Raw genomic sequence first — 27,047 nt, forward strand, 5'->3', positions numbered from 1 at the left:
ACTTTTGCTGAGATTTCAGCCTGTGTATGGGACCGGTGGCCACCTACCGTCGTGATGAAATTGGGGAGCTACGAATGAGTAGCGTAACCCAGGCACAGAAAACCTACAACGATGACTGGGGGTTTGTCATACTGACCACACGCCACCCCGTAAGTGCTTGGATGATCTCCCACCTTTGGTGGTAGTGAGGTCTGCATTCGGTAGGTAGGCACTGGCCCTCTCATGCTGTTATGTCATGGGTTATTATTATATTAATGTACTTACAATAGAATGAGCACTACACTATTATAATAGAGAGGATCCAGTTTGTTCGTATTATCTGAATATTTGTGCTATACTCAACAGTTGAAAATGTCGTTATTTACAAATGTTAATTTTTCTCTCATTTTGCAGGTACGAACAAAGGATAGAATGTTTGAGAGTGTAAGTCATTTGATAAATTACCACTGTGAAAATGGTCTGCCAATCATCTCTGCTGAAAGTGCACTAATTTTGAGGTTCCCGGTTTCCAAACCTAAGCAAAACTCTTGATATGTGAACTTGTCCATTGAAAATGATATCTTCCACGTTGGCTCTGCCTTGGCATAATAAATAAAAAAACTATAACTGTATTTTTAAGAGAAAATTTAACGAAAGAAGATCAGTTTCTTCTGTAATATTGTGTAAATATATGAAAGTGGCCATTTGCAAATGAATACAATGAAGAGAAATTGTACGAAGGACAGTATTGTATCGTTTCTGGTGAATGTTGTACATTCTCTCTCTCTTTTGTAAAGAATGTTATATTGATGAATCAAGATAAGAAAATGTTTTTATGGATCTGCCATGAAACAAGTAATGAATCTGCCAGCCATGATGTAAATAATTCTAGTTTTTACATTAACACAATTCTGGTGCTGAAGGTTCTAGTGTGTAATAGCATTGTGTGTTTGCATGCATAGTTATAATAGGTGCAGTACAGTATGTGTATCTTGTAGCAGGTAGGATTTTGTATAAAACTGATGTTCAGCAGTGAAAGTGAAATTTTCAATATTTCTTCTTTCTGTATATGGATGTATACATGTATGTTTGTATTTTCTGTTTTCTTTTTTTACTGCCTGCCTTGTAGGCATTAAGTAATATTTAAGGCTTCCTTTAAATTTAATGAACCCCTACAATTTCATGCCTTGTGCTTCCAAAAAGAATCACAATGATCTATGAAGTTTAGCAAGTAACTATGGTGCTTGGAAGTTTTCCTCTTCATTTCTTTTTTAACTCCCCCCCCCCCCAAATAGAATGAAATAATATAACTGAGTGATATAGTGTTTGATTTCTTACAACAGAAGTGCATAATTCTAATTGTATGATAAGTCTTGGGTTTTAAAGTTATAAATCTCAATAAATGTGAAATGAATTATTGTTTAGTATACATATTGTAATTATACATGTAGAAAGGCAAAGTATAAATACTTCACTATTTTTTCCTAGCAATTGAGACAGATCAGAAAAATGGACTATTTTGTCATGGAACAAGATAAATGCTAAGGGTATATATATAGAGCTGTGTAATTGTTGCTCAAATTAATATATTGTAATAAAAGTATGCCATAAACGTAAGACTGGTGATGGAACAACTTAATTGTCATACATTTGTCAAGTTCATTTTCTTCTTTTATTATGTGTGACCAGGGTGGTATTTGTAGGGGGTATGGGGGGATTTGCCCCCTCTGGGTACTTGTGTTCCCCCTCTGCTTGATAAATTTTATCCGGAGGGAAATGTTATATGGCATAAAGTCATTATCTCATGTTGTCCCTAGACAGTCAGTAGAATTTCCCCCCCACTGGAAATTTCTTAAATACCACCCTGTATGTGATGCAGCCAAAGCACGTGAGCAGTACACAGATCCTGATTCTTGGCAGATGAGTAGATTGGTTATATGACAAAGTTTCATTCCAATCTTCAGACATCTATCTATTATCATCGAAATTTTGGACATTTGAGTTTTGTTACATACCATCTTCTTCAGACTATGTGCACTTTAGATCATGTTTTGTGAAATTTGCTGTATTTCAGTAAGTGTTGGTCCTATTGCATGAAACTTAGGATTTACTACTAAGATCAATCCAAATCATAATAGGTTTTCTTGCACCATAACACTACCATACTTAATTCAATTTTTACATACTACTATAAATTCCCCAGTATGCATGCCCTTTCACTGGACCAGTAAGAAAAAAATATGTGATAAAAAGTCTGGAATATATTGACAATCGACTAGAAAATTCGGTGGAAGTAAATATGTATATAATTTATCTACAGTATATTATTCACGCTTCATTTGTCTTTTTAGCTGGCTACATTAATATTGAAGTTCTGTTTTTTAATTTTAGTTTTTTTCTGACCTTCAAACCAAAAACTAGCTTTGTGCCTTGTTTTGTTACTTCGTTAGTCTTTCATTACAACATTATGATGATCAGTAATATAATAAAATGATTCACAAACATACTCTAGTTTTTACCTTTGATGACCGCAAATACCAGTTTCACATTTCCCACCAGTTATGCTTAGAACGTTGAGATACTTTTGACCACCAATAGCAAGAACATTATTCGTAAAAGTTGCAGCAGAAGCTCAACTTTACATTACTAGATGTTACATTTTCCTCCATTTTATGATTTACTTTCTTAGTTTCAATAAAGTAATACATAATTTTCGTACATTTAAATTTCTTGGATTATGCATATCCTGGAAAAAGAATGTAATTAAGGTTTCACTGGATAACTGTTTCCTGATAACATTATTATCTTTAAAAATTGATATCAGTCGTGTAGTAGAATATAAGGCAGGAGAAACTTTTTTTAAATAGTTCAAATTATCTGTAGAATTATAATATGTGTTCCTAAATGCACAGGTAGTCAAATTGCTAATTAAACAAAAACAGTATATTTAAAACTGATATTCAAAAGTTAAATTATTATGTTCATGTCTTTAATGAGAAACATACATGAAGTCATGGTTCATGTGTAAAACAAACAAGTGGAAGTTTAAGTCTTTTCCTTTCACATGTGGCTTCCAATACCTAATGATAGAAACACATTGTCACCTTTTATTATACTTTCAAATAGTCTTTTTGTTCTTGCATTAACATGTTACAACTTAAGTACGAAAACATGTCACATTGCACTTGGTATAACACTTCACATTGACCTAAATATTTTTTTATTCTTCTGAAATGCCCATGACCCCACATTTCAATGTTCATATTATGGTTGCACCAATGCCAAGACCACAAATGTGCAAATTTTGAATTTTTCATAGTTCAGTCTCTGACTACTTTTGGTTGATAGATTCCTATGCTAATTTATTTGATCTAATTAACAGCAATAATTAGGTACATATGTATTTTACTGATGACAACATTTATTCAAATGTAAAAACCTGCTTTTTCTGGGACCTTGAATATTAAAATGCTTTTATATCTTGAGGTTTTCGTGTTGGTGTGACAATATGTTGTTGGAATCATTGCACATAAATTATATGCAAATGTTTAATATAGTATGTAATGACTTTTATTAATACAAAATATAGAAGATAATTCATAAACCATTTTTTGCCCCTTTCTCCATCGAACACATCAGCCCAGCTACATACCTGATTGGATCATATTTGTAAATTCACATAATTTTATGAATTATGTTGCACCCTGTAATTACGGTTCCTGCTTTTCTTTGGAGTAAGCAAATACATAATATAAACAAACAGTTTCATGTTATTCACCCTTAAATTTCTGTTGTCATAAGTAAGTCCTTGATATTTTAACAAAGTAACAATCTGTTCGTGCAAAATGCATGTTGTATTGAGGCTAAAGTAAGAATCTGAAGACTATTAGTATTACTTTTCGTCTGGATAAGCACCTTATTCTTTAAATTTTCATAATAGAAATGTGAATCTATGCTGCGCATGTGTAGTATGAGAGTTCATGAAAGTTTCATGTTCCTATTGTCTGAACACATCATAGCATTATAAATTAAAAATGGTTTCATTGGTTTTACACTATTGTAATGTAAGCTCTTCTAAAAGTGCCTGAATTTGTTGTATGTGTAACTGTATTCTTTAAATGTAATGTAGTTTAACAAAAATTGAAATAGGAATATATCACAAGGTATCGTGGAAGCTCATGTAGACTTGTTTGTAACACATTGAAAAGTTAAACATTTTTTCTAAGGTGTTCAAATGCCCTAGTGTAAAACACATTTCATCTGTTTTTTTTTTATTTATTGAAAAACATGACCCTAACCTTGTTTCTATTTACTTGCATGTAAACACATATTTATAAACATCACTAACATAAAAGTGGCTAGAGCATGGTGCTGATCACAATGGCCTAGATTGTGAATGTTTCTGTTGGAGGTTGACGGATGGGCACCACAGTCAATTTAGTTTGAGCAGCAATTGTTATTAACAAATATATTTTAAGTGGAAATTTTGATTAATTTGAATTTTTTTGTGTCTGAAATGGAACATATCAATGAAAATAAGCACTTACCAAATTAATTCAAGGTTATTAGCCAGAGAAAACTAAAATATTGCATTAAATCCAGTCATTGTCAAATAATTTAATCCAAATTTTATATTTGTAAACAAGTCTAGACATAATTGAACTAATACTCTATGATTATGCCATAATTTATTAATATTAAATTTCAACAGTACATATTAATGAATATATCAAGTTAAAAAATGAGATGTTTACGAGTAATATTGTTGGGATTGGAGCATCGACTTTTAAAAAATGAATTTACTAGGCTGAGTGCTCACAAAGGTTTAGAACCAGTGCAATACACTACTGTTGACGCAGAAAATTAATTGAAGTATGGTTGTATACTTTCTTATCATCATTATGGATCCTTTACCATTGAGACACCTGGGCTGCATTTGGTCCCCTGAAAACTGTAAAATCCAGCTCATGAGCATCTGCTTATTTTTATGAATATCACCCATTGACTGCTAATCTCTATATCTACTGAAAAGAGAAGATGTAAATGAAGTTGTTTAGGAACTTTAAAAAATGTAGCCTTTTTGCTTAGTTGCACTTACCTTCCAACCAGAAAGAGCCAACAACTTAAAAATATAACTAATTAACATAAAATAAACTTCAGGTGTCACTGTTCTTTTAGTGGTCATTGTTAGCCAAGGTTTGTGTGCTTATTCTGTACAACTACTCTATTCCTACCTTAATAAACCATTATCCTATTACACACTCCTCATTATCATAATAATGCTGTGTAAATACTGAAAAATCGTTATTGTACCTGAGAACTTTGAAATATTAGCATTTGTGTAACTAGATATACATGAACATTTCACCGATATATTTGTAGAATTTCTGCATACACCCAAAAGGATTGCTATCTAAATGTTTCATTTCTCTTTGAATGTTCTTAATTATCTATACACAAGCTATTGTTCTGATTTTGAACAGTTTCCCACATATGTAAGCAAATGATCTAGCCAGATCTACTTTAATTTTTTATCAAACTGGGATGATGTCTATAGTAGCATGTACAAACATTTTCTACATATCATGTAGTATGAATGTAAGGAGTTTATTTTTGTATATCTACTCATTACAGAATTATTCTAAATGTTTAAAACTTCCATGCAGGGTTTACAAGAAGGGTTTTATGTATATTATTGCCATTGCATGTTAATATAACTTTTTATACTGTTTGGCTTCACATTGAAATGCAGAATAAATAATTTTTGCACATATTTTTCAATAGGACCAGACTAAAATAAGACTAAATTAGTGCATAGTTTTGAATCTTCTTTGTATGCATGTGGTTGAGTGTTTGGTGTTGTTCAAAAGTATCTATCTATGATTTACATGTTCTAAAACAACCTTTTCTTTTCAAGTTCCTTTCTGTTGCAGACATTTAATAAATTGCTATATCTTTCAATATTACTTGCATAAAATTGTTGTTAAATTATACTTTAAACTGGGAATTGCATCATTTCTTTTAATGGAAAACCAATATTTTGATTGTACAACAGAGTTACTTGACATCTTGATGTGTTCAAGTGCATGACTACTGAAAGAATTGTTCATGAGGAGAGAATATGAAAGAAATCCAACAATAGGTAATGATATATGAAATCACCATATTTTCTTTCATAATTTAATGTTGGAAGAGATTAATGAGAATGTGGATGTGTGTGTGTGTGTGTGTGTGTGTGTGCTGCATTTTTTTTACACTGTATGTTTTTGGATGGAATTATATTTGAATAACCAATAATGTACTTGTCATGTGTTCTGTGTGGGTTAGTGCAGTTTCAGTTTAGTTCTTGTGCAAGTTTAAAATTGATTACTATTGTAGTTTTATGTGCAGATATTGAGTAGATATATCTTTTTAAGCATGATACATGACTTACTCATCATATGAAAATAATCTCTCTTGAGATGAATAGCAAGTAAACTGATTAAGGAATTAAAGAAGGAAGTAGAATTTAAAAATAATAAAAACTAAATATTGTTTTTGTCTCTTTACAGTATGAATTATATTTACGAAAACATCAGAATGTTAAGTGATTCACATGCACACATATTTATATATATTTTCCTTAGATACGTTGTCACACATTTAATTTTTTTCACTATGACTGGCATATTAGACTTACTTTGCATTAAGTAGCATTTTTATATTATTGTTCCAAGCAATGAATTGCGGAAGTAAATAGCACTCTATTCTTGCTCCCCTATTATCTATGTCAAATCTGTCAACAGTTGAGACTGATGTAATTGCTCCACAATCTCTGTTGTGCTTTAATTTAAGAGGAATTGTATGCAAGGTTCGGTATGTCTCTTCTTTTTGGAGATTGTTACATGGGAGGCAGTTTCAATTGATTGTTTATGTTTTATGTTGTTCTTAGCAAGTTGCTGACTGACTAGTCTGTATAATTGTGAATTCTTTCCAACTGGGTTTGCAAGTAACGAAGATGCTGTTTGAAAAGCATACATGCATTTATTTTTATATTTTCTTTTTCCGCCAAAATTTTGATTTAATTGTGTATATGTGTGCAAGAATATGTAATGTATGTATGCATAAATTCCTCAGCTACTTTAAAAGCTTATCAAATTCTGTATAATAATTTGTGGGTGTGAATATATATATATATATAGTTAAACTTACTTCACCTTACTAAGTCGTGAATATGTGTGTGTGTGTGTATATATATATATATATATATATATATATATATATATATATATATATATATATATATATACACACACACACACATATTCACGACTTAGTAAGGTGAAGTAAGTTTAACTATTATAGATTTACTGTATTTTATTTCTGCTGCTATTAACAACTCATAGTATTACTGGTGCTAAAGTTCCTTTCGGTAAATACTTTGTTATGTGCCATGTCCATAATTGTAACATGTGTGTTTATGTTTTGCAATACTACATGTTTCGTTCTTATATATATGTGTATAGCATGTGGCTTAATTTTGTAAATGCTATAAGTTATAATTTTACTTATTACATTTAACAAATGTATATCAAAAGGAAATCAGTGTTATAGAAAGTAAATATTTTGTCATATTTATGTAAACATTAATGTTTTCAGTGTTGCATACTTATATATCAACTTAAAGTTATCTTAAGTAATCATACACACTCACATTTCTTTGGTTAATTTAATCATCTTACATATCTTGGATTTCTGTTATTCACTGTTTGATTTGTAGAAAGAACAGTAAAAGAAGAAGTGTCCAAAATCACATTGACATGTTTGTAAATATGTAGTGAGAAATTTGGAATTTTAAAAGGTAAAAACTAATAACATGTGGAACTATGTGTGATGAATTATCTTTTGCATGAATTATGAAGTGATAAATATTGAACATGTGGGAAAATTCTGTCAACTCAGGGATAAAATTTCTACTACAGTGTTGTAATACAATGATACTTGTATAAATGTTACTAATATTTCAAATTACTTTTCTGCAAGTATTTTAATCCTTATTTTCTTTGTAATTAAATAATGTTAACAGTATATCATGTACTGTGTAATTTTCTCACCTCCTTAGAAATAAATGTATTGCTATTATATATGTTTATTTATGTGAATATAACCTTGGTATATTTCCCAAAATAATCATCATGTTATTACACTTATGCTATTTTGCATATTCATGTTTTTTTTGTTTCATAAAATAGTAGTATTCCAGATGACAAGCCATCTGGCTAGGATGATACTGCTTCAGGAAAAAAATCATAAAGAGTACTTGCTTTATTCATCATGGTTGGAAAGGGTGCCCACAGTATTTTTTCTCAAGGGGGCAGAGTAAGATTTCATATCTTGCCCCACAGTCATAGAACTTGTATTTTACCTATTATTATTATTATTATTGAACTAGGGCTAGTCAAAAAAGAATGAGAATGGATTTTATACTTATGAAATACATTAGGCAGGGTCCAGGTTGATGTGGTCTTTTTCGAAGTAGTCCCCATCGAGTTGTATACACTTGGTCCAACGTGTCTGTTAATCCTGAAAGACATGCTGAACCCCGTCTTTTGACATAGTCTTCAGAACCGCCTGTGCCTTCTTCAGAACGACCTTTGATGAGTCGAAATGCTTGCCCCGCAGCTCAGATTTCAGGTGAGGGAACAAAAAAGGGGGTCACAAGGAGCAAGATCCAGCTGTATGGAGGGTGCGGGACACATTCAACATTTTGTTGAAACCATACATTGGGCAACAACATTTGAAACGTGAGGGTGTGCATTATCCTGGGGTAGGCACCAACCAGATTGATGCAGCTCAGGGCATTTTGAACAGATGTGTTCAGCCAAGGTCTTCAAAACTGTCACGTAATACTGCCCAGTAACCGTGGTATGCGGGGCCACTTCATGTTGGTAGGCCATTCCACGGTAGTCGAAGAAGAAAATCACCATTACCTTATTCGCTGACTGAACATTGGGGCTTTCTTTGGCATCGGAGAACTGATTGACTTTCAGACTGCTCCAGGGACGGCGACAGGGGTGGGCACGGGTGGGCAAGCACCCACCCAAAAATTCCTGTGCCCACCCGATTGCCCACCCAATCAAATTCAATAAGCACATATACTTGGAGATAGCTATATGAATGATTCGATAAGTATGTGTATTCTGGTGTTCATAACATGTATATTTTACTTTTGAATATTATCTATGTTAGAAATGTTCTCATATTATCATCCCATAAAAAGCCAATTTTGCCATTAGAAAGTGAAAGTAATTACTAGAACTATTGAAACAAAAATTGTGATCAAATGAATACTTCCATGATTAAAAGCAGCTAGTAGGCATAGGAGGCTCAAAATTATGCAGGGTATGATCAAGAGTAGATCACAATTTAGGTTGAACTTGAGGACTGCAGCTCCAGGCCTCGACATACGTATAAAAATCCCGGCCTGGGTATGGTTAAAATAATCTCTAAATAAAAACATCATCTTAGCGTTACTTCCTCCGGCAACACAATACATTATTTTGACTTTTTAATTATTATTAGAATAATTTAATCAAGAAGACTTAGATGTTAAGAAAAGGAAGTTATGTCACGAAGTATCCAGAAGATGATTTTGTTTGTTTGCTTGTTTGTTTTTAAGCCCACTTTTATGCTCAGATAGACTAATCGGGACTAAGCCTACAGTTTAATGTGTAGTACGAACCAGTGTGCATCGTGCTTCCACCAGAGGAGGGGGGAGTCGAACATAGGACCTCTTCATTTTTAATGCAACAGTGTTATGCCATTGGGGAATAAATATACAGAAAGAACTCGCACCAAACGTATCATCTTATCGCCACAGAAGATGCGTCAATTTTAAGAGGGTGATCGCCTGAGACAAATATTTGAGACTTTCGGAAAACAACGTCATTGCTCACGGAATCAGCTGCCTTGATCCACTAATGAAACGCTGTGCAATTGAAACTACCATCTCAACTTTCTAAGCTGTATGAAATAATTATACTCCATTTTTGGAAGAGTAAGTCTTGGTTGATTTGTTTTATTTTAAGTCATTTTTCTGCTAATTTTGATAATGACGACGATACGGTTCAATGGTGATTATAGATGAAAGTAACGAAGGGGCGAAAACAAACACTGCTGACATCAAAATACAAACCCTCATAAATTATTACTTTGACATTGGTTCCAAGCGCCAGGGACTCGTTGCCCTGAAACAAAGTTTTCAGGACAGAGGTTGACATTCTAGTGTGTTCGAAATAGTCACACCATACAACCCAAGTCATCCATGAAAAATATATGAATTACTACTGGCACGGTGACCAACTTCGATGAATTCCTTGTGTCCTAAAAAAATTTGTTACCTCAAAAAATATGTTCATGTAACCATACGTGTGTTGCTTCTCCCGCATTAGTAACATGACAGTTCAGAAAACGAATAGCAACTTAGCTAATAATCTCTTCAATTCTGAACAGATTTTTCAATCTTACTTGTTTATTACTTATGAGTAACATTTTGTCAAAATAGCCTTTCATTAGCCTAGGAATACTTCCATGGACAATGAACAAAGAATTTGTTTTCCGTGTGTGTTTTAAAACATTCCTAATAAGACGTTAATTTTTATTCCAAACATTTAGTGGCGGTGATTAGGAGGAGCGGAAAGTGGGGGATGCAGTTCCCCCACCACATTTGGCCACTTTTTGTCCACACACTATCGCCTCTTTTTGCTAAGCCTTTTCTACCAAGAAAACGTATATTGTCCTTGGCCCTCAAATGTTGGCACCCAATCGCCACTACTACAAACATTCTGATAGATTTGTCTGTTGTCCTAACCTTGTAAGCTAAGAAAAGTTGCCCCCAAGAAGTAAGAAAACTCTTTCAGTCAAAAACTCATACGATGAAAAATGCTCAGGAACATGCATTTAAATTACGAGAAACTTCACGATTGTCTACCATCGCACTTTCTATAATTGTCGCCGAATACATAAAATCAAGTATGTGTCTTGTATTTGCAACACAAGCTTAAACCTAATTCACATTTATTTCACTGTATTAACATGCATGAAAGAATGTGATTAGAATGTATGGCTGTGTATGGATAAACACTTCCTTGAAATAATTGTGTCCATCAGAGACAAAACGAAAAGAAATGGAACAAGATGCGGGAATAGATTAGAAAAGATAAAGAGAAAAACAAGGAAAGGAAAGGGAAAAGAAGTAAGAGGAGAATCGGGAGTGTAAGAGAGAGGGGGATGCATATGTCTTACATACACATATATACGTACTATATATGGTCTTACATTTATACTGCCCACCCTAATTTATCAATAAGGAGCTTCTGCCCACCCAGTCGAAAATTTCTGGCACCGCCCCTGGACTGCTCGCCTGTTTGCTTTCGAGATCATAGTGGTGAAGCCAACTCTCGTCACCAGTTATGATGGAATTCAGGTAGGCCTCGCCATGCTCTGATACCAGATGCTGAAGCTCCCAACACACCTCCACTCTCACCTGCATCTGTTGAGGCGTTAGCAATCTCGGCATCCATCTTGCACGTACGCATGTGCAAGCAATCGTGCAGAATGGTGAATGCACTACCATGGGAAATGTGTAACACGTCCGCCAGTTCATCTATTGTTATTTGGCGATCTTCCCGAACAATGATGGCAGCTGTGTGTTAACCATGATCTCGTTCACTTCGGTGGTCGGAGAGCCTGGACTGCCCTGCTTTGTGGTCGAAACACAACCCTCCTTATACGGTTTGAACCACCAAAATGCGGTTGATTGTGAAACGACATCTTCTCTGTATGCCTGCTGCAACATTTTGTATGCTTCCATGGCAGATTTCTACATACTTACGCAAAATTTCAAAGCCGCGTACTGCTCCTCACGAACCGAATCCATTTTCCGTATGCGACTTCTGATCATTCGTGTTTTGTTTGCGCAATGTTGCCAGATGCATGCACATACGCTTGCAATTATATTTGCCAATTCCACGAGACACATTCTTCTTGAGCAAATTTGTTTCACTACTGCATGTTCACTGTGTGATATGAAAACAATCATTGTCACTCTTTCTTGACAAGCCCTCATATTATTATTTTACAAATCATAAGACTGAAATTGAAAAAAATTCCTGTTGACAAATTACTTATTAGACTTGTTAGGGGATGATATAAATACAATTAAGAATAATGCTAAAATATTTTTTTAAACTGCTAAAGTGGTAGGTTTGGAAGTTAACAAAGATAAAACTAAATATATGCTTACAGACCGAAACCAAGTGTTAGGTAATAATCAAAATCTAATTATTGATAACTTGTTTAAACCAGTTTCCAAATTCAAATACTTAGGAGTAATATTAACATGAAAATTATATTAAAGAAGAAATAAAAAGTAGGCTTAATTCAGGAAATGCATGTTACTTCTCTCTTCATAAACTTTTGTCTTCTCGTTTAATACGAGGGTCACTATTTATATTTTGAGCCTTGGCAACACTGATTGAAGTTAGGCGCGATTTGACGTTTGTACGGAATCGTCTGGCATTATTGACCATAAGGTACTTCAAATGTTTTGTCAATAGCTTGATTTGTGTTGTTTATGTTGCCGCGGTGGCTCAGTCGGTAACGCGTCTGACTACCATGCTAAAGGTCCCGGGTTCAATCCCCGGCCGGTTCAAATCCGGGAACTTTTCTAACGATGGAAGTGGCCCCGGCGCCCACCTAGCATCGAATAACATGGGTACCTGGGGGAAACCCTGGGGGGTAAAGGCGGTCAGGGGCATGATGCTGATCACATCACCCCCACTCACGACCGGATCAAGAAAGTGTTGGGCGTTACCCCCACACCCCCTATATGCCTTCATGGTGTGGTGCTAAGCACAGGGGAACACTTTACCTTTACCTTTTTATGTTGCCTTGGAGATTGCGCGACAACAATAAAATGGAATTAACTCGTGAACATTTTCGTGCGTTGATTTTTTACGATTTTCGACGTGGATTATCAAGACAATAGTGCATCGATCAACTTACTTCCACATTTGGCGATGAAGCCCCATCCTTTGCCACTGTGAAATGCTGGTATAACGAATTTAATCGTGGCCGCCATTTGCTCACCGACGAGATTCGCGAAGGTCGTCCAAAATCAGTTGTTGTTCAAGAAAACATTGATGCTGTGCAAAACCTAATACTGCAAGATCGTCATGTGACATACTGTGAGATTGAGGCAACCATAGGCATTAGTTCCACCAGCATATATAAAATATTACATGATCATTTAGCTGTGAGAAAGGTATGTTCTCGTTGGATCCCACACAATTTGACAAAAACTCAAAAAGACCCTCGCGTCAATTGGTGCAAACAAATGTTCAATAAATACAATCGTGGTGCTTCAAAATACGTATATAAGATTGTAACAGGTGACGAATCATGGATATATGCATATGAGCCGGAACGTAAACAGCAGTAGACTGTATGGGTGTTTCAAGATGAACCCAATCCAACAAAAGTTGTTCGTGCTCGAAGCACATGGAAACAAATGGTCGCCTGTTTTTTCGGGAAAACTGGTCATGTGGCAAATGTGCCTTTAGAGGAACGTAGAACGGTCAACTTTGAATGGTACAGAACAATTTGTTTGCCAGAGGTCTTCGGTCAAATACGGAAAACAAACAAACGCCGTCGGATCATTCTTCATCAAGACAATGCCAGCAGTCACACATCTCGTCTAACAACTTACTTTACGAACAGTCAAAAAATCGAATTGATGGGTCATCCACTGTACAGTCCTGATTTGGCACCCAATGACTTCTTCTTGTTCCCGAATGTCAAGAATAAATTGTGTGGACAACGATTTTCATCGGCGGAAGATGCCGTTGATGCGTCCAAAAGCCATATTATGGAGGTGTGTCAAGAAGATTGGAAAAACTGCTTTGACAAATGGTTCGAACGAATGCAAAAGTGTATTGACCATAAAGGAGAATACTTCGAAAAACAATAAAGCAGTTTTCAATGCCAAATTCCTGTTTTTTCATTGTTAGGCTCAAAATATAAATAGTAACCCTTGTATCTAAGAAACGAAAAGTTAAAATATACAAAACAGTAATTTTGCCTGTAGTATTATATGGGTGTGAAACTTGGTCCCTTACATTGAAAGAGGAACATAAATTGAGAGTATTTTAAAATAAGATCCTTAGGAACATATTTGGACCTAAAAGGGATGAGGAGAGAGGTGAGTGGAGAAGGTTACATATTTGAGAACTACATAATTTGCATTCATGCCCAGATATTATTAGAATAATTAAATCAAGAAGACTTAGATGGGCAGGCCATGTGGCACGAATAGGAGAGGAAAGAGGAGTTTACAGGATGTTTGTTGGGAGACCTGTAGTAAGGCCAAGACGAAGATGGGAGGGACAATGTAAGGAAATTGGTAGGGATGGAAAAGAGTATATAGATATTGCTCAAGATAGGGACAGATAGAAGGCCTGTGTTGCTGCAGCCATGAACCTTCAGGTTTAAGAAGGCTAGAGAGTTAGTTAGTTGACAAATTACAACTTGATTGATTTGCTTTATTTTACTTCGCTTTTTGTGCCACTTTGGCTAATTTGCAAAGATGGGGATGAATGATGAAATTGATGAATGGACACTCACAAACACCCATGCCCAGGCCAGGATTCGAACCCAGGACCCCTGACATCGTAGCGTGATGTGCTAACCACTCTGCCATGGGGGCCGGCAAATTACGACTTTAGTCCACTATATAAATATAAACTGGATTTGCCTTGCTTTCTTTCCATAAGTATCTGTCACTTCGGTGATGAAAAGTTCTTAATATTTTTATACTTTTTCATGATGCATAGATATCAAATAGAGACCACGTAATAAACCATCATGGCACCTAGATTCCTGTTTTTATATGTCGAAGCCTGCTGTGTAAAAACGTAATTCAAAACGGCGATGCGTGAATTATCGAGCTCAGATGCTGACATGAGGAAATCATTTCCAACTTTTCAGGATTCTGAACAGACGAGAAATTCTAAATGATCATAATGGGAAATTCTTAATGATTAGTATTTTTTGCACTAAAGGGGTAAAAAATCTCTTGAAATTAATAGTTTTTATTCTAGAAGTTTAAACACTATTAAGTGTGAGGGAAGGGAATAGTGTGTAGAATTTGAGATTTTCAACCGCTTCATAAATTTTGGAAGTTTCCCATCCTGAAACTGACCTGGAAATCGAATTTTTTTTCAGTCCTGAACGATGTTATTATAAACATTTTCCTTCCGAATCCCATCCTGACCATTTTTTTTATCCTTAACACCCCTAGTTATGGCAGTCAATATGATTCTAATGCCTGTGGTGAAAACATTCTTTCCTTATTTTGTTCGACATGGAAGTAATTGCTGTAACTTACAGTTGGCAAATCACAAAAAACTGTATTATTTATAATAAAATATCACTGCTCGAATTACATTGTCTTTTCTCAGATATCTCAGGGGGGCCAAGTGTATTCACAATCATATTAATTTGAAATGTACATCCCAAGATTTAATAAGTATTTGAATGACCGAAGAAATACATTTTCGTTCAATCTCATCACCGAAGTTCCCTGGTTTGTGTCCCAGCATGGGAATGGGCATGTCTCTTCATCTAATCATCTTCATTGCTGCAATTAGCCAAAAATAAATAAAAAGAAGGAAAGAATTTTCATTGCATGCAAATTTACACTTGGGGAAACTTTATAGACTTGTCAACATTCTTAAATTGTAAAACCAATTCCACATGTTGAAGATGTTTCATAGAGTTTTGATAATATAATCTGAACATCACCCCAATAACTTACCGTGAAGTTACTAAAATCCATGGAGAAATTATTCATGCTATCTTGAAATACAACAACAGTTGATTGAATCTCAAAAGGTAAATAATGAAATGAATGCCTTCCACAATAGGGAAATCTTCTATATTTATGTAAAGATATTTAAAATACCTATGAGATAAATTGATTAGTGAAAAATATTTTGATCATAGAAGATGCATCATTTCATTTATGGGCACCACTTTCACTTTGAGAGTATTAACATACTCGTTTATTTTTCAGAAGTCTCTTACTGGCCTCCACAAATGTCCTTGTTTTGGAGCTCTGCGTAATGGGTTCATTTATGAACATAATTCTTAATAGTTATTCTCCCCCTCTTCTTCCATTTGTCTGCTTTCCTAGAATGCTTGTCTTTTAGACATGTGAGTAGGAATAACACTGTTAAGCCTCCTTTCCATGGTTAATAACACACTAAAAATGCTGACAAAGGCAGAAATGTATTAAAAAAAAAACACTTCTGGCAAGATCTCAAACTTTGTTCTGAGTCTGAAGAAGATCTTGCTACAAGGTTAAAATGTCACGTGTATAGTGCGTTTTTTTAAAAATAAATTTCTGCCTTTATCAACATTTTTAGTGTTGAGCCGCCGTGCCATGGCACTACCCTCAGAAGAAATGCATACCTTGCCAATTATTGTTAAATTAATACATTGATAGTTTACTGACAAGGAGATTCGAATCTTGCAATCGGTGAAGCTGACTTGACGACCGCCCCAACCTCCTCACTGCATCGTCAGCTGTTTCGTTTGTACCCTCGTGAGGCAAAAGGTCTGTGCCGCCCAAGAGCTGGCCTAACCAAGTTGACACACGTGCAGAGGGTTGACGAAGTCTCAGCGAGGAACATTTCCACCATGAGCCAAGAACAAAGTTGGAGGGGGCGGGGTTAGCCCATAAGAAACCGTGCCCGTCTCCACCTGGCACGGCGAAGGAATTTTCGCAGTGTTGACACAGTTTCCACCTTCAGAGAAAAGTCGCTAAATATGACTGATTTGTAAGACCCGTTGGGGAAATAATTTCTGCCTACTTTTGGAGAAACGAACCTAAAATTTTTCCAAAGTTAAATGAACATTTTTGATAATAGATAGATGCACCAAGAGGGCCATCCAGACTTTGTAAAAAAATATAAAAGTAAAAAATCCTATGATGATGCGAGTTTCCTTTGGCATTTCTACAATTTCTTTTCATAACAAAGATATTTTCGACATCCAGTTAGAATATGTGTGCATGGAGGAGGAAAAGGTGATAGGATTTGTTTTTCCTTATTCTTGTAATTGTTATATTTTTAGGGAAGTGTCCTGTAGTGTATAAAAATAGATTAGTGAGTGAAGATGAATCGGATTAGTATGTTATTACTTAAACACACGTTGTTTTCCAGGTTACCAAAGAAGGATAAACATCTTTGCGACTGGCGCAACATCAAGGAGGGAGGGGGGGGAATTGCAGAGGTTTTATTTTTTCCGACTTCTTGATCGCGTTGGCACTACCCATTATAGTTGCCGCCGGCCGCCACTGCTAGTGCCTGCAACTTGATTGTCTATCTGAATTCTACATGGTTTAACATTTGTACGCGTATGTTGAGGCTTATCTGAAAACTAAATGTGGTATTTGTTTAAGAGATTTGTTGAACAGTCAGTTCTGCGAAGCAACCAAAATTTCATTACCAAAATGTTCATTAGTTGCTTTCCTTGAGGATTTCATCATTTAACAATCCCCATTAGCATTTTTTAATATAATTTGTGTTAACAAGTTTTAAATTTTGTTTTCTGAGGTTCAAAGTTGCTTTATATTTCCTTAAAAATTGTATTTCCAAAATTAGATCTGCATTCAGCTCCTTGAGAACCAACATTCCAACAGGAAGAAGCAGCAGTTTGAAGGACAATTCTCTTTAATCATGCAAACTATCTTAGATCTTTTGATGAAGTAAGACCAGAAAGTCTTATATCATCTACTCTATTCAGCTTCATGTTCCCGATTAATGTGGATACTTTACACCAAATGCAAAAATTTAACGTACATGCCTGACACTATCTATTGTACACTTGGCATGGAGCTACAGTATGTAACATTGTTATTCATACACATAGAATTTCCGAGGAAAACATGTCATATCTGCTAGTAAGTATAATCATTTTCATCTGTACCTGGAAATTAATGTTAATGAAGGTTTTACCAACAAATGTCAATAAAAATGTATGTTCAAAGTGTATAAACAGAGCATATAATTTGTGTGAAAAGAGAAAAACATGCTGTTTCATGCACCATTGTTATTCGTACAGGCAAGAATTTCAATCTTCCTCGCATACAGTGCCACCACTATTCAGGCGATTTCGTGCAGTTTGCAACTTCAGAACAAGTTTGAACATGCAGGCGTGCTCCCCGTCAAACGGAATGTTGGCATAAGTATTGTTGTAGGCCTATCGTCTATCTATCAACATGTTCGAAATGGGCAAGGTGAAGGAACTTAGTTCCGATCTGAAGGATGTTATAAATTTGGCCCTTAGAGGTTATTCGTTAAGAAAAATTGGACAAACAGTCAATAAATCACACTCCACAGTTCAATGCATAGTAAACAAATTTATAGAGAGGAAGGTTCAACACAGAATGTGCCGAGAAAACCAAAAGAGAGACGGTTGAATAAACTGATGCACGCTTTATTTTAAAAAGAGTGCGAAAAAAAACCCCGACTAAGTGTTCCTCAGTTAGTAGGAAATATTGCTGGCAAGATGATGTCCGATCAAACTTTCCGACGTGCCTTGTGGAAGCATGGATATCATGGCAGAATACCATGAAAGAGGCCGTATGTAAATACGGTGAATCGCAGGAATAGACATTCATTTGCAAAAGAGCACATCCACAAGGACCAGGAATCTTGGGATAGTGTCCTATGGTCAGGCGAGTCCAAAATTAATATATACGGGCCAGATGGGATAAATAGGGTCTGGAGAAAATCAAATAAAGACAATGATCACATTAACACAGTTCCAACAGTTAAACACGGTGGTGGGTCATTAATGATTTGGGGCTGTATGTCGTCCAAAGGTGTTGGTACCATCCAGTTTATTGATGGTATCATGGATGCATATGTCTATTTGGACCTATTGAAGAACAATGTAAAGCAGAGTGCCCAAAAAATGGACATGCCGCCTATCTACAGATTCCAAAAAGACAATGACAATAAGCAAGGGACGAGTTAACATGAATTGGCTAATATGGAATGTGCACAAACTACTACAAACACCAGCTCAAAGTCCAGATTTAAATCCCATTGAGCATTTATGGGCAATTTTGAAGAGGCGAGTCCATAAAGCAGGTGTCAAGTCCAAACAAGAGTTGAAAACTATTGTGCAAGCTGAGTGGAATAAAATAAGCTCTGAAACTTGTCGGAAACTCGTTAATTCTATGAAGAACAGGTGTCAAGCAGTAATTAAAGCCAAATGATACGCATCAAAGTATTAGAACTGTCAGTCAATTTGCTCTGAATATACTTTTTCTTTTATATTATTAAGTGTACGAATAGAAAAGTTGTACAAAAAATGGCATGTTTCTCTTTCAGTTTCATTTAATTTATTATTGTCATTGGTTATACAAAATTTGGGTAAGATTTTATGTTCCTAATGATATTAGTTATTGAATTGTAAAGAAACAATTTCAAAATATATTAAAGCATTTTCTTTGAAAGTCCGTGTGTACGAATAAGAATGTTACGTACTGTATGTATGGAGATCATTGAAATAGCTGGTGAATTTGTATACAAGATTTTCTCAACGATTTTTAATGCCTTGCCAGTCAGTGGCGTGCCCAGGATTTTCGAAAGGGAACCCAGTCAACAAGGTAATGTTACCACAACGTTGTGGCAACGTTAGCCCCTAACATTCCTAACGTTGTTACAACGTTGAATGTATGTTGATACAACGTTGTGTCAACGTTTAAGGGTAATTTTTTTCAACGTTGCTTCAACGTTGGTTGACAACGTTGTCACAACATATACTGAACATTATGTAGCAAAGTTAGGTATGTCAGGGGTTAACGTTGCCACAACTTTTTTGCAACATTACCTTGCTGCCTGTGTAATTTAAGAATATAACAATGCATATTTAAAATATGGTTATTTCGCATGGTAAGCTATTAGCAATCTTGCCAAGCCATTTTTGTATATAATATATATGCGTAACAGGAAAAACTCATGTTTGTAACGTCACAGTTTCTCTTTACATATTATAAAAACTTTTCCTGCTCCACCACAATAGGCAATTGTTAGTCTGGAGATTGTGATGAATTAACCAATCTTTAACTACACCTGGTAATCAGTTTCTTTTTGCAATTTTTTTTCCCCCCGTTCATCCGTTTAGAGGGTTATGTCCCTCTCTTCGGTACGTGCTAGAAACTTTTAAATATATAATAATAATAATAGATAGGCTAAGTGCACTTTTTCTATTTTTGGGATTATGAAATGAACACTAACCTAGTCTTGAAATGACCTTGGATTTTCATTGCTATATTATATAACACCCTACTTTCATTCTTATGTTAGTAAATAAATACCCTTTCTTGTAGTTTGATTATTAGTTTCAATATGAAGGGTATAAATGTGGTCGTAATTGTGGTGGATGATGAATGGTGTATAGTTCATAATCAGGATGTCTGGGCCCGATGGTCAGAGTATACAGAGTTAAAAGATGTTGTAATGGAGTATACAATCTGTACGGGTAACAGTCGTGTAATGCATCTTCATGGATTGTGTGAACCAACGGTGGGTGTTCTTTGTTCATCCTGTTATTTATATATTCTTTTCGCAATGCCTCTAGGTGAAGTGTTATATGTGGAAAACTTATTTGTGTGTATAAGAGTCGAGTTGGACTTGGTAGTTTGATTCTGTATGCCAGTCGACATGCATGTCTCTATGATTTGTAGTCGTTCATAGAACGAGTCCTCTGCTGAGAGCCATGCTGTGTGTCCATACGTAAGTACGGGCCGAAGAAAGGCCAGATAGGTATTTAGGAGGATGTTTGCTCGAAGTCCCCAATTCGTGCCGACAAGTCTCTTCATCAGCTGTAGTCTGTTTTTGGCTTTCTTTTTGATGTTCTGCAGGTGTGGTGTCCATGTTAGTTTTGTGTCAAATATGACACCAAGATATTTAACGCTGTTGGTAGGAATTATGCGTGTGCCACGGATCTTAAGATCTAACATACTTGGATTTCTTTGTATCCGTGAGCGACATCCGGTAGGAAGAAATATTATGGCTTGAGTTTTTGCGCTATTGATGGTGAGTCTCCAAGTGTCGCACCATCGTTGAAATACATTAATAGCTGGTTGCATAATGCGATTTATTGCTTGAATTGTAGAACCACAAGCCAGTAGAGCTGTATCATCAGCGTATTGGTATGTTGACACCTGAGAGAATGTTGGCATATCTGCGACATAAAGTAAGTAGAGCAATGGAGATAATACCGATCCTTGCGGTACTCCGGCGTTCAAGAGGATAGGGTGAGACAGATTGTTATTTATTGTTACATATGCCATTCGGTTGGTAAGAAAGTTGAAAATTAATCGAATGTAACAGAAAGGAAGGCGAAACTTATGCAGTTTATATATGAGGCCGGTGTGCCACACTTTACCGAATGCCTTTTCAAGATCGAATAGTATTAAACAAGAGGGTTTAGATGTATTGTACTGGTTGTAGATTCGATTTGAGAGTCTTGGTAGGTTATCCAAGACGCTAAAGTGTGGCCTAAATCCAGCTTGGTGTATCGGGAGAAAATTATTTGACAATAAGTGAGAGTGTAATCGGCGGACTAAAATTTTTTCAAGGATTTTGCTGAGTGTTGATGTTAGTTGTATAGGTCTATAGCATTTTGGGTCTGTACGATCTTTATCAGGTTTCGGAAACATGAGTACCTTCGACACTTTCCATTCGACAGGGTAATATCCAGTGCGAAGGATTAAGTTGTATATCAAGGCGAGAAATGACAACATTGCTAGTGGAGCTTTCTTTATCAAAACATATGTGATGGAATCAAACCCTGGGGCAGTGTTTCTTTTGTTGCGGACTGCGTTTGTTATATCGTCTGTGGTAATTAAAGTAGTAAGAGGGTGATTTGCGTTAATAGCGTGATGAGAACTGGGTTGCAGTTGTCTATTTTCAGGATGTACCTTCCTTGTTATTTGAGATTCTAGTCTGCTATTAGGAGCAAGCGGAAGCGGAGGAGTGAATGTGTCTTGGAGAATCTGTGCAAATTCATTTGCCTTTTCGTAATCATTTGTAAGAGCTTGTTGTTGCGAGAGAAGAGGATACGTAGTATTTGTATGTTTTCCTGTAAGCATATGAAATTGTTTCCAGAATTTGCTAGGATGGCTTTCAGCATCAAGGTGATTGCAAGTGTCGATCCACTGACATTTTTTGTGTGCCTTTATGTAGTTATGGACAGTTCTTATCCATTGACGGTGAACTCGCAGACATTCAGGATTCCTTGTTTGTACGTATTCCCGATAGGCACGACGTGATGCAGTTACTAGGTGAAGGTATTTAGGTGGTAGTTTAGGTTTAAAACTGTTCACAGTTATCTGTGGAATATGTGTACTTGCTGCTTGTTTGACTTCTGATGTGATGTTTTCTACAGCCTTATCTAATTCGTTAGAGTTCGTTGGAGGGGTGAGATTTTGAAAGATAGTGGAGAGATCTTCTCGATAACCTTCCCAATTTGCTCTGTTATAATCATAGATCCGCTTTGGAGGAACCTGTTTGTGTTGAGTATAGTGGTGCACTGGTAGAGTTATTTTAATTGGTGCATGATCACTTTCTATCGGTGCAAGGACTTCTATGTTAATTTTGTCAGCTAAAGAAGGTGATACGAAAACTACATCGGGGGTTGTGTTACTCTCTGGACGAGTTGCAGATGGTAAATCTTGAAATATACCTGTAGTATTATTATCGATGGTAGTGTGGAAAGCTGTTCGTTCTGCATTTGTTCGACTATGTATATTAATATCAGCTAGTATGCAGTAGTGACGGTATGTAGTAGCGATATAAAGAAAGAAGTCCGTAGGTAGAGGGCTAGTGGGTCGTATATATACAGTAGCCAATGTCACATTTATACTTTTGAGATAAAGTGTGGCAATAGAATATTCTTGGTATGGAAATTGAGGTGGTAATATATTTGATCTATAGGGAAATTTTGGTTTGATCCCTAGGGCTACTCCACCACATAATCGTTGCGCCATTGTAGGACCAGGTGTATGTAGCAAGGAATACCTGGGTATGTAGAGGGGTGTGGCTTTGGGGATATGGGTTTCATTCAGTGCAAAGAAATGAATGTCTTCTTCCAGGAGAAGTTCCTGGAATATAGCTTTATGTTTCGGTAGAGAACGGATGTTCATAAATAGGAAATTATATTGTATATAGCCTGCCATAATTATATAAATAACAGGTTTCTAAACTTCAGTTTCCAGTGGTACAATTTGAAAATGTACATGTGGACCAGAATATGTAGCGAACAGGTGGACACGAAAAAGAGTCTTAGCTGTCTGTACTATCTGTTGTAATATATGTTGGCGTAGAAATGGGTGGATATTTTGTAGGGTTAATGTTTGAAATCTAAGTAGATCTTCAACAGTCACTGGTTGTTTCAGAGAGTTCTGTGGTGGAGTTGTAGAGTCCATAGTTCTTAATGGTACAGTTAGGTCAGGGCGTGAGGCTTCAGGGTTTGGGCGTGCAGCACAACGGTAACTATATGAGGGATGAGCCTGTTTGCACGTGTTACATTTGGGTGGTGCATTCAGATTTATGCACTCTTTAGTCGTGTGTTGGCCAGAACAATAGCCACAGATAGGTGTTTTGGGGCAATTTGCCGTAGTGTGGACGTTGTATTTCTGGCAGCGTTCACATCGTAACGGAAGAGGTTCCTTGAATGCGATGGTTCAACCCTATGTCGTTGGCGATATATATAAGCCCCTTCATGAAGTAAGCGATCGATTGTGCTGGAACAATCTGTTATTACTCGCATCAGGTAAGTTGGTCCGTTGTTGTTTTGGATTCGAACGCATTTTATAACTTCATGCCCTTCCAAACGTAGTTCTTCTAATACTTCTTGGTCAGCGAGTTCTGGATCTACGCCTTTAATAACGACTGACATATGAGGTGGTTTGTTTGGGGGTGGTGATTGTTTGGCAGTTTTGGGTGTTAGTTGGGATAGAGCAGCCTGTGGTCCAAAAATTTCGAACGAAACTTTGTTTCTCAAAGTGGATAGAAATTGCGGATCTCTGGATTTGATAATGATGCCATTTCTGGTGAATATAATTTGTTCTACTTGTGCTCGGGGGAGGTATTTTTGTAACTGTTGAAGGAGCAACTTAGGAGTTCTGTACTTGGAGTCGTAATTTTGTAGTAGGAAGTTGTAGACAGTGGAATTTTCTTCAGTTCGGCCATCAATTTGTGTGGTATCTCTGGGATTTAACTTTGGATTGCGTGTTTGTTCTTGATATTTTTGTTTCTTTTGTAGTTGAAGAGGAGATCGAGAGCGATCCCTGGATGTTTTTGAATCGGCTGAAGTGCTTCTTGAGTTGCCTCGGTCTTGTTTTTGGATTATCCTGTCTGGAGAGTTTGCACCCCCAACTTGTTGGGGGAGCCCTTGATGCATGGTGAGCGAAGGGAGGCAACCTAGTAATCCTTTTCGAAGACAAAACAATTAGGAGACAGAGTTATTTCAGGTGTTGCAAAATAAGCAAAGTACAAGGTGCTGCAAACGTGGATTGTAGCACAGTTCGCTTCTAGTTAAGCAGAGTACAAAGTGCTGCAAACGTGGATTGTAGCACAGTTCGCTTCTAGTTAAGCAGAGTACAAAGTGCTGCAAACGTGGATTGTAGCACAGTTCGCTTCTAGTTGAGCAGAGTACAAAGTGCTGCAAACTTTGCACGTGATGGAGAGAGTCAGAGTCAAAGTCTCGGAACAGACACTTACCAAACAAGATTTTAGAACCAAACAGCCAATAAGAAACGAGGACAGAAACCAGAGCCAACGAAAGAGAGAAAGGATTGGTATCTCTAGCTACTGTGACCAGAGCTCCAACGGTGAATGTTTAGGGCTACAACCTAGTTGCGGCCACCTGAAAAGTGTCGTTCGAGCTAGATATCCCTTCGCAGCAAGGCGTTCAACAAAGTACCTCGGGAACACCAAACCACTGTGTAGACTGCAATTACCTCCAGTCGTCCGTTCCAAACGTAAACGTACTGAAATTACAGTCACAGCGAATGTTCCAAGGGGGTTTTCTCTCGACGCACTGACGTGTTTTTTGCAATTTTTTTTTTCCGTTCATCCGTTTAGAGGGTTATGTCCCTCTCTTCGGTACGTGCTAGAAACTTTTAAATATATAATAATAATAATAGATAGGCTAAGTGCACTTTTTCTATTTTTGGGATTATGAAATGAACACTAACCTAGTCTTGAAATGACCTTGGATTTTCATTGCTATATTATATAACACCCTACTTTCATTCTTATGTTAGTAAATAAATACCCTTTCTTGTAGTTTGATTATTAGTTTCAATATGAAGGGTATAAATGTGGTCGTAATTGTGGTGGATGATGAATGGTGTATAGTTCATAATCAGGATGTCTGGGCCCGATGGTCAGAGTATACAGAGTTAAAAGATGTTGTAATGGAGTATACAATCTGTACGGGTAACAGTCGTGTAATGCATCTTCATGGATTGTGTGAACCAACGGTGGGTGTTCTTTGTTCATCCTGTTATTTATATATTCTTTTCGCAATGCCTCTAGGTGAAGTGTTATATGTGGAAAACTTATTTGTGTGTATAAGAGTCGAGTTGGACTTGGTAGTTTGATTCTGTATGCCAGTCGACATGCATGTCTCTCTATGATTTGTAGTCGTTCATAGAACGAGTCCTCTGCTGAGAGCCATGCTGTGTGTCCATACGTAAGTACGGGCCGAAGAAAGGCCAGATAGGTATTTAGGAGGATGTTTGCTCGAAGTCCCCAATTCGTGCCGACAAGTCTCTTCATCAGCTGAAGTCTGTTTTTGGCTTTCTTTTTGATGTTCTGTAGGTGTGGTGTCCATGTTAGTTTTGTGTCAAATATGACACCAAGATATTTGACGCTGTTGGTAGGAATTATGCGTGTGCCACGGATCTTAAGATCTAACATACTTGGATTTCTTTGTATCCGTGAGCGACATCCGGTAGGAAGAAATATTATGGCTTGAGTTTTTGCGCTATTGATGGTGAGTCTCCAAGTGTCGCACCATCATTGAAATACATTAATAGCTGGTTGCATAATGCGATTTATTGCTTGAATTGTAGAACCACAAGCCAGTAGAGCTGTATCATCAGCGTATTGGTATGTTGACACCTGAGAGAATGTTGGCATATCTGCGACATAAAGTAAGTAGAGCAATGGAGATAATACCGATCCTTGCGGTACTCCGGCGTTCAAGAGGATAGGGTGAGACAGATTGTTATTTATTGTTACATATGCCATTCGGTTGGTAAGAAAGTTGAAAATTAATCGAATGTAACAGAAAGGAAGGCGAAACTTATGCAGTTTATATATGAGGCCGGTGTGCCACACTTTACCGAATGCCTTTTCAAGATCGAATAGTATTAAACAAGAGGGTTTAGATGTATTGTACTGGTTGTAGATTCGATTTGAGAGTCTTGGTAGGTTATCCAAGATGCTAAAGTGTGGCCTAAATCCGGCTTGGTGTATCGGGAGAAAATTATTTGACAATAAGTGAGAGTGTAATCGGCGGACTAAAATTTTTTCAAGGATTTTGCTGAGTGTTGATGTTAGTTGTATAGGTCTATAGCATTTTGGGTCTGTACGATCTTTATCAGGTTTCGGAAACATGAGTACCTTCGACACTTTCCATTCGACAGGGTAATATCCAGTGCGAAGGATTAAGTTGTATATCAAGGCGAGAAATGACAACATTGCTAGTGGAGCTTTCTTTATCAAGACATATGTGATGGAATCAAACCCTGGGGCAGTGTTTCTTTTGTTGCGGACTGCGTTTGTTATATCATCTGTGGTAATTAAAGTAGTAAGAGGGTGATTTGCGTTGATAGTATGATGAGAACTGGGTTGCAGTTGTCTATTTTCAGGATGTACCTTCCTTGTTATTTGAGATTCTAATCTGCTATTAGGAGCAAGCGGAAGCGGAGGAGTAAATGT

The 27,047-nt window shown here is 36.5% G+C and overlaps 1 protein-coding gene across 1 annotated transcript in view; it reads left to right on the forward strand.

Moving 5' to 3' along the window:
- The window catches only part of Shc (SHC-adaptor protein), a 64,867-nt gene extending 57,674 nt beyond the window's left edge, over nt 1–7,193 (forward strand). The window contains exon 11 of the mRNA XM_083130931.1: nt 394–7,193. Within this exon, the coding sequence (XP_082987057.1) occupies nt 394–531 (138 nt within the window). The 3' untranslated portion in view covers nt 532–7,193. The remainder of the gene's footprint in view (nt 1–393) is intronic.
- The last annotated feature ends 19,854 nt before the right edge of the window (nt 7,194–27,047 follow it).

Source organism: Lepisma saccharinum, chromosome 11 (assembly GCF_977018435.1).
Source record: "Lepisma saccharinum chromosome 11, izLepSacc3.1, whole genome shotgun sequence".
NCBI classification, from domain to species: domain Eukaryota; kingdom Metazoa; phylum Arthropoda; class Insecta; order Zygentoma; family Lepismatidae; genus Lepisma; species Lepisma saccharinum.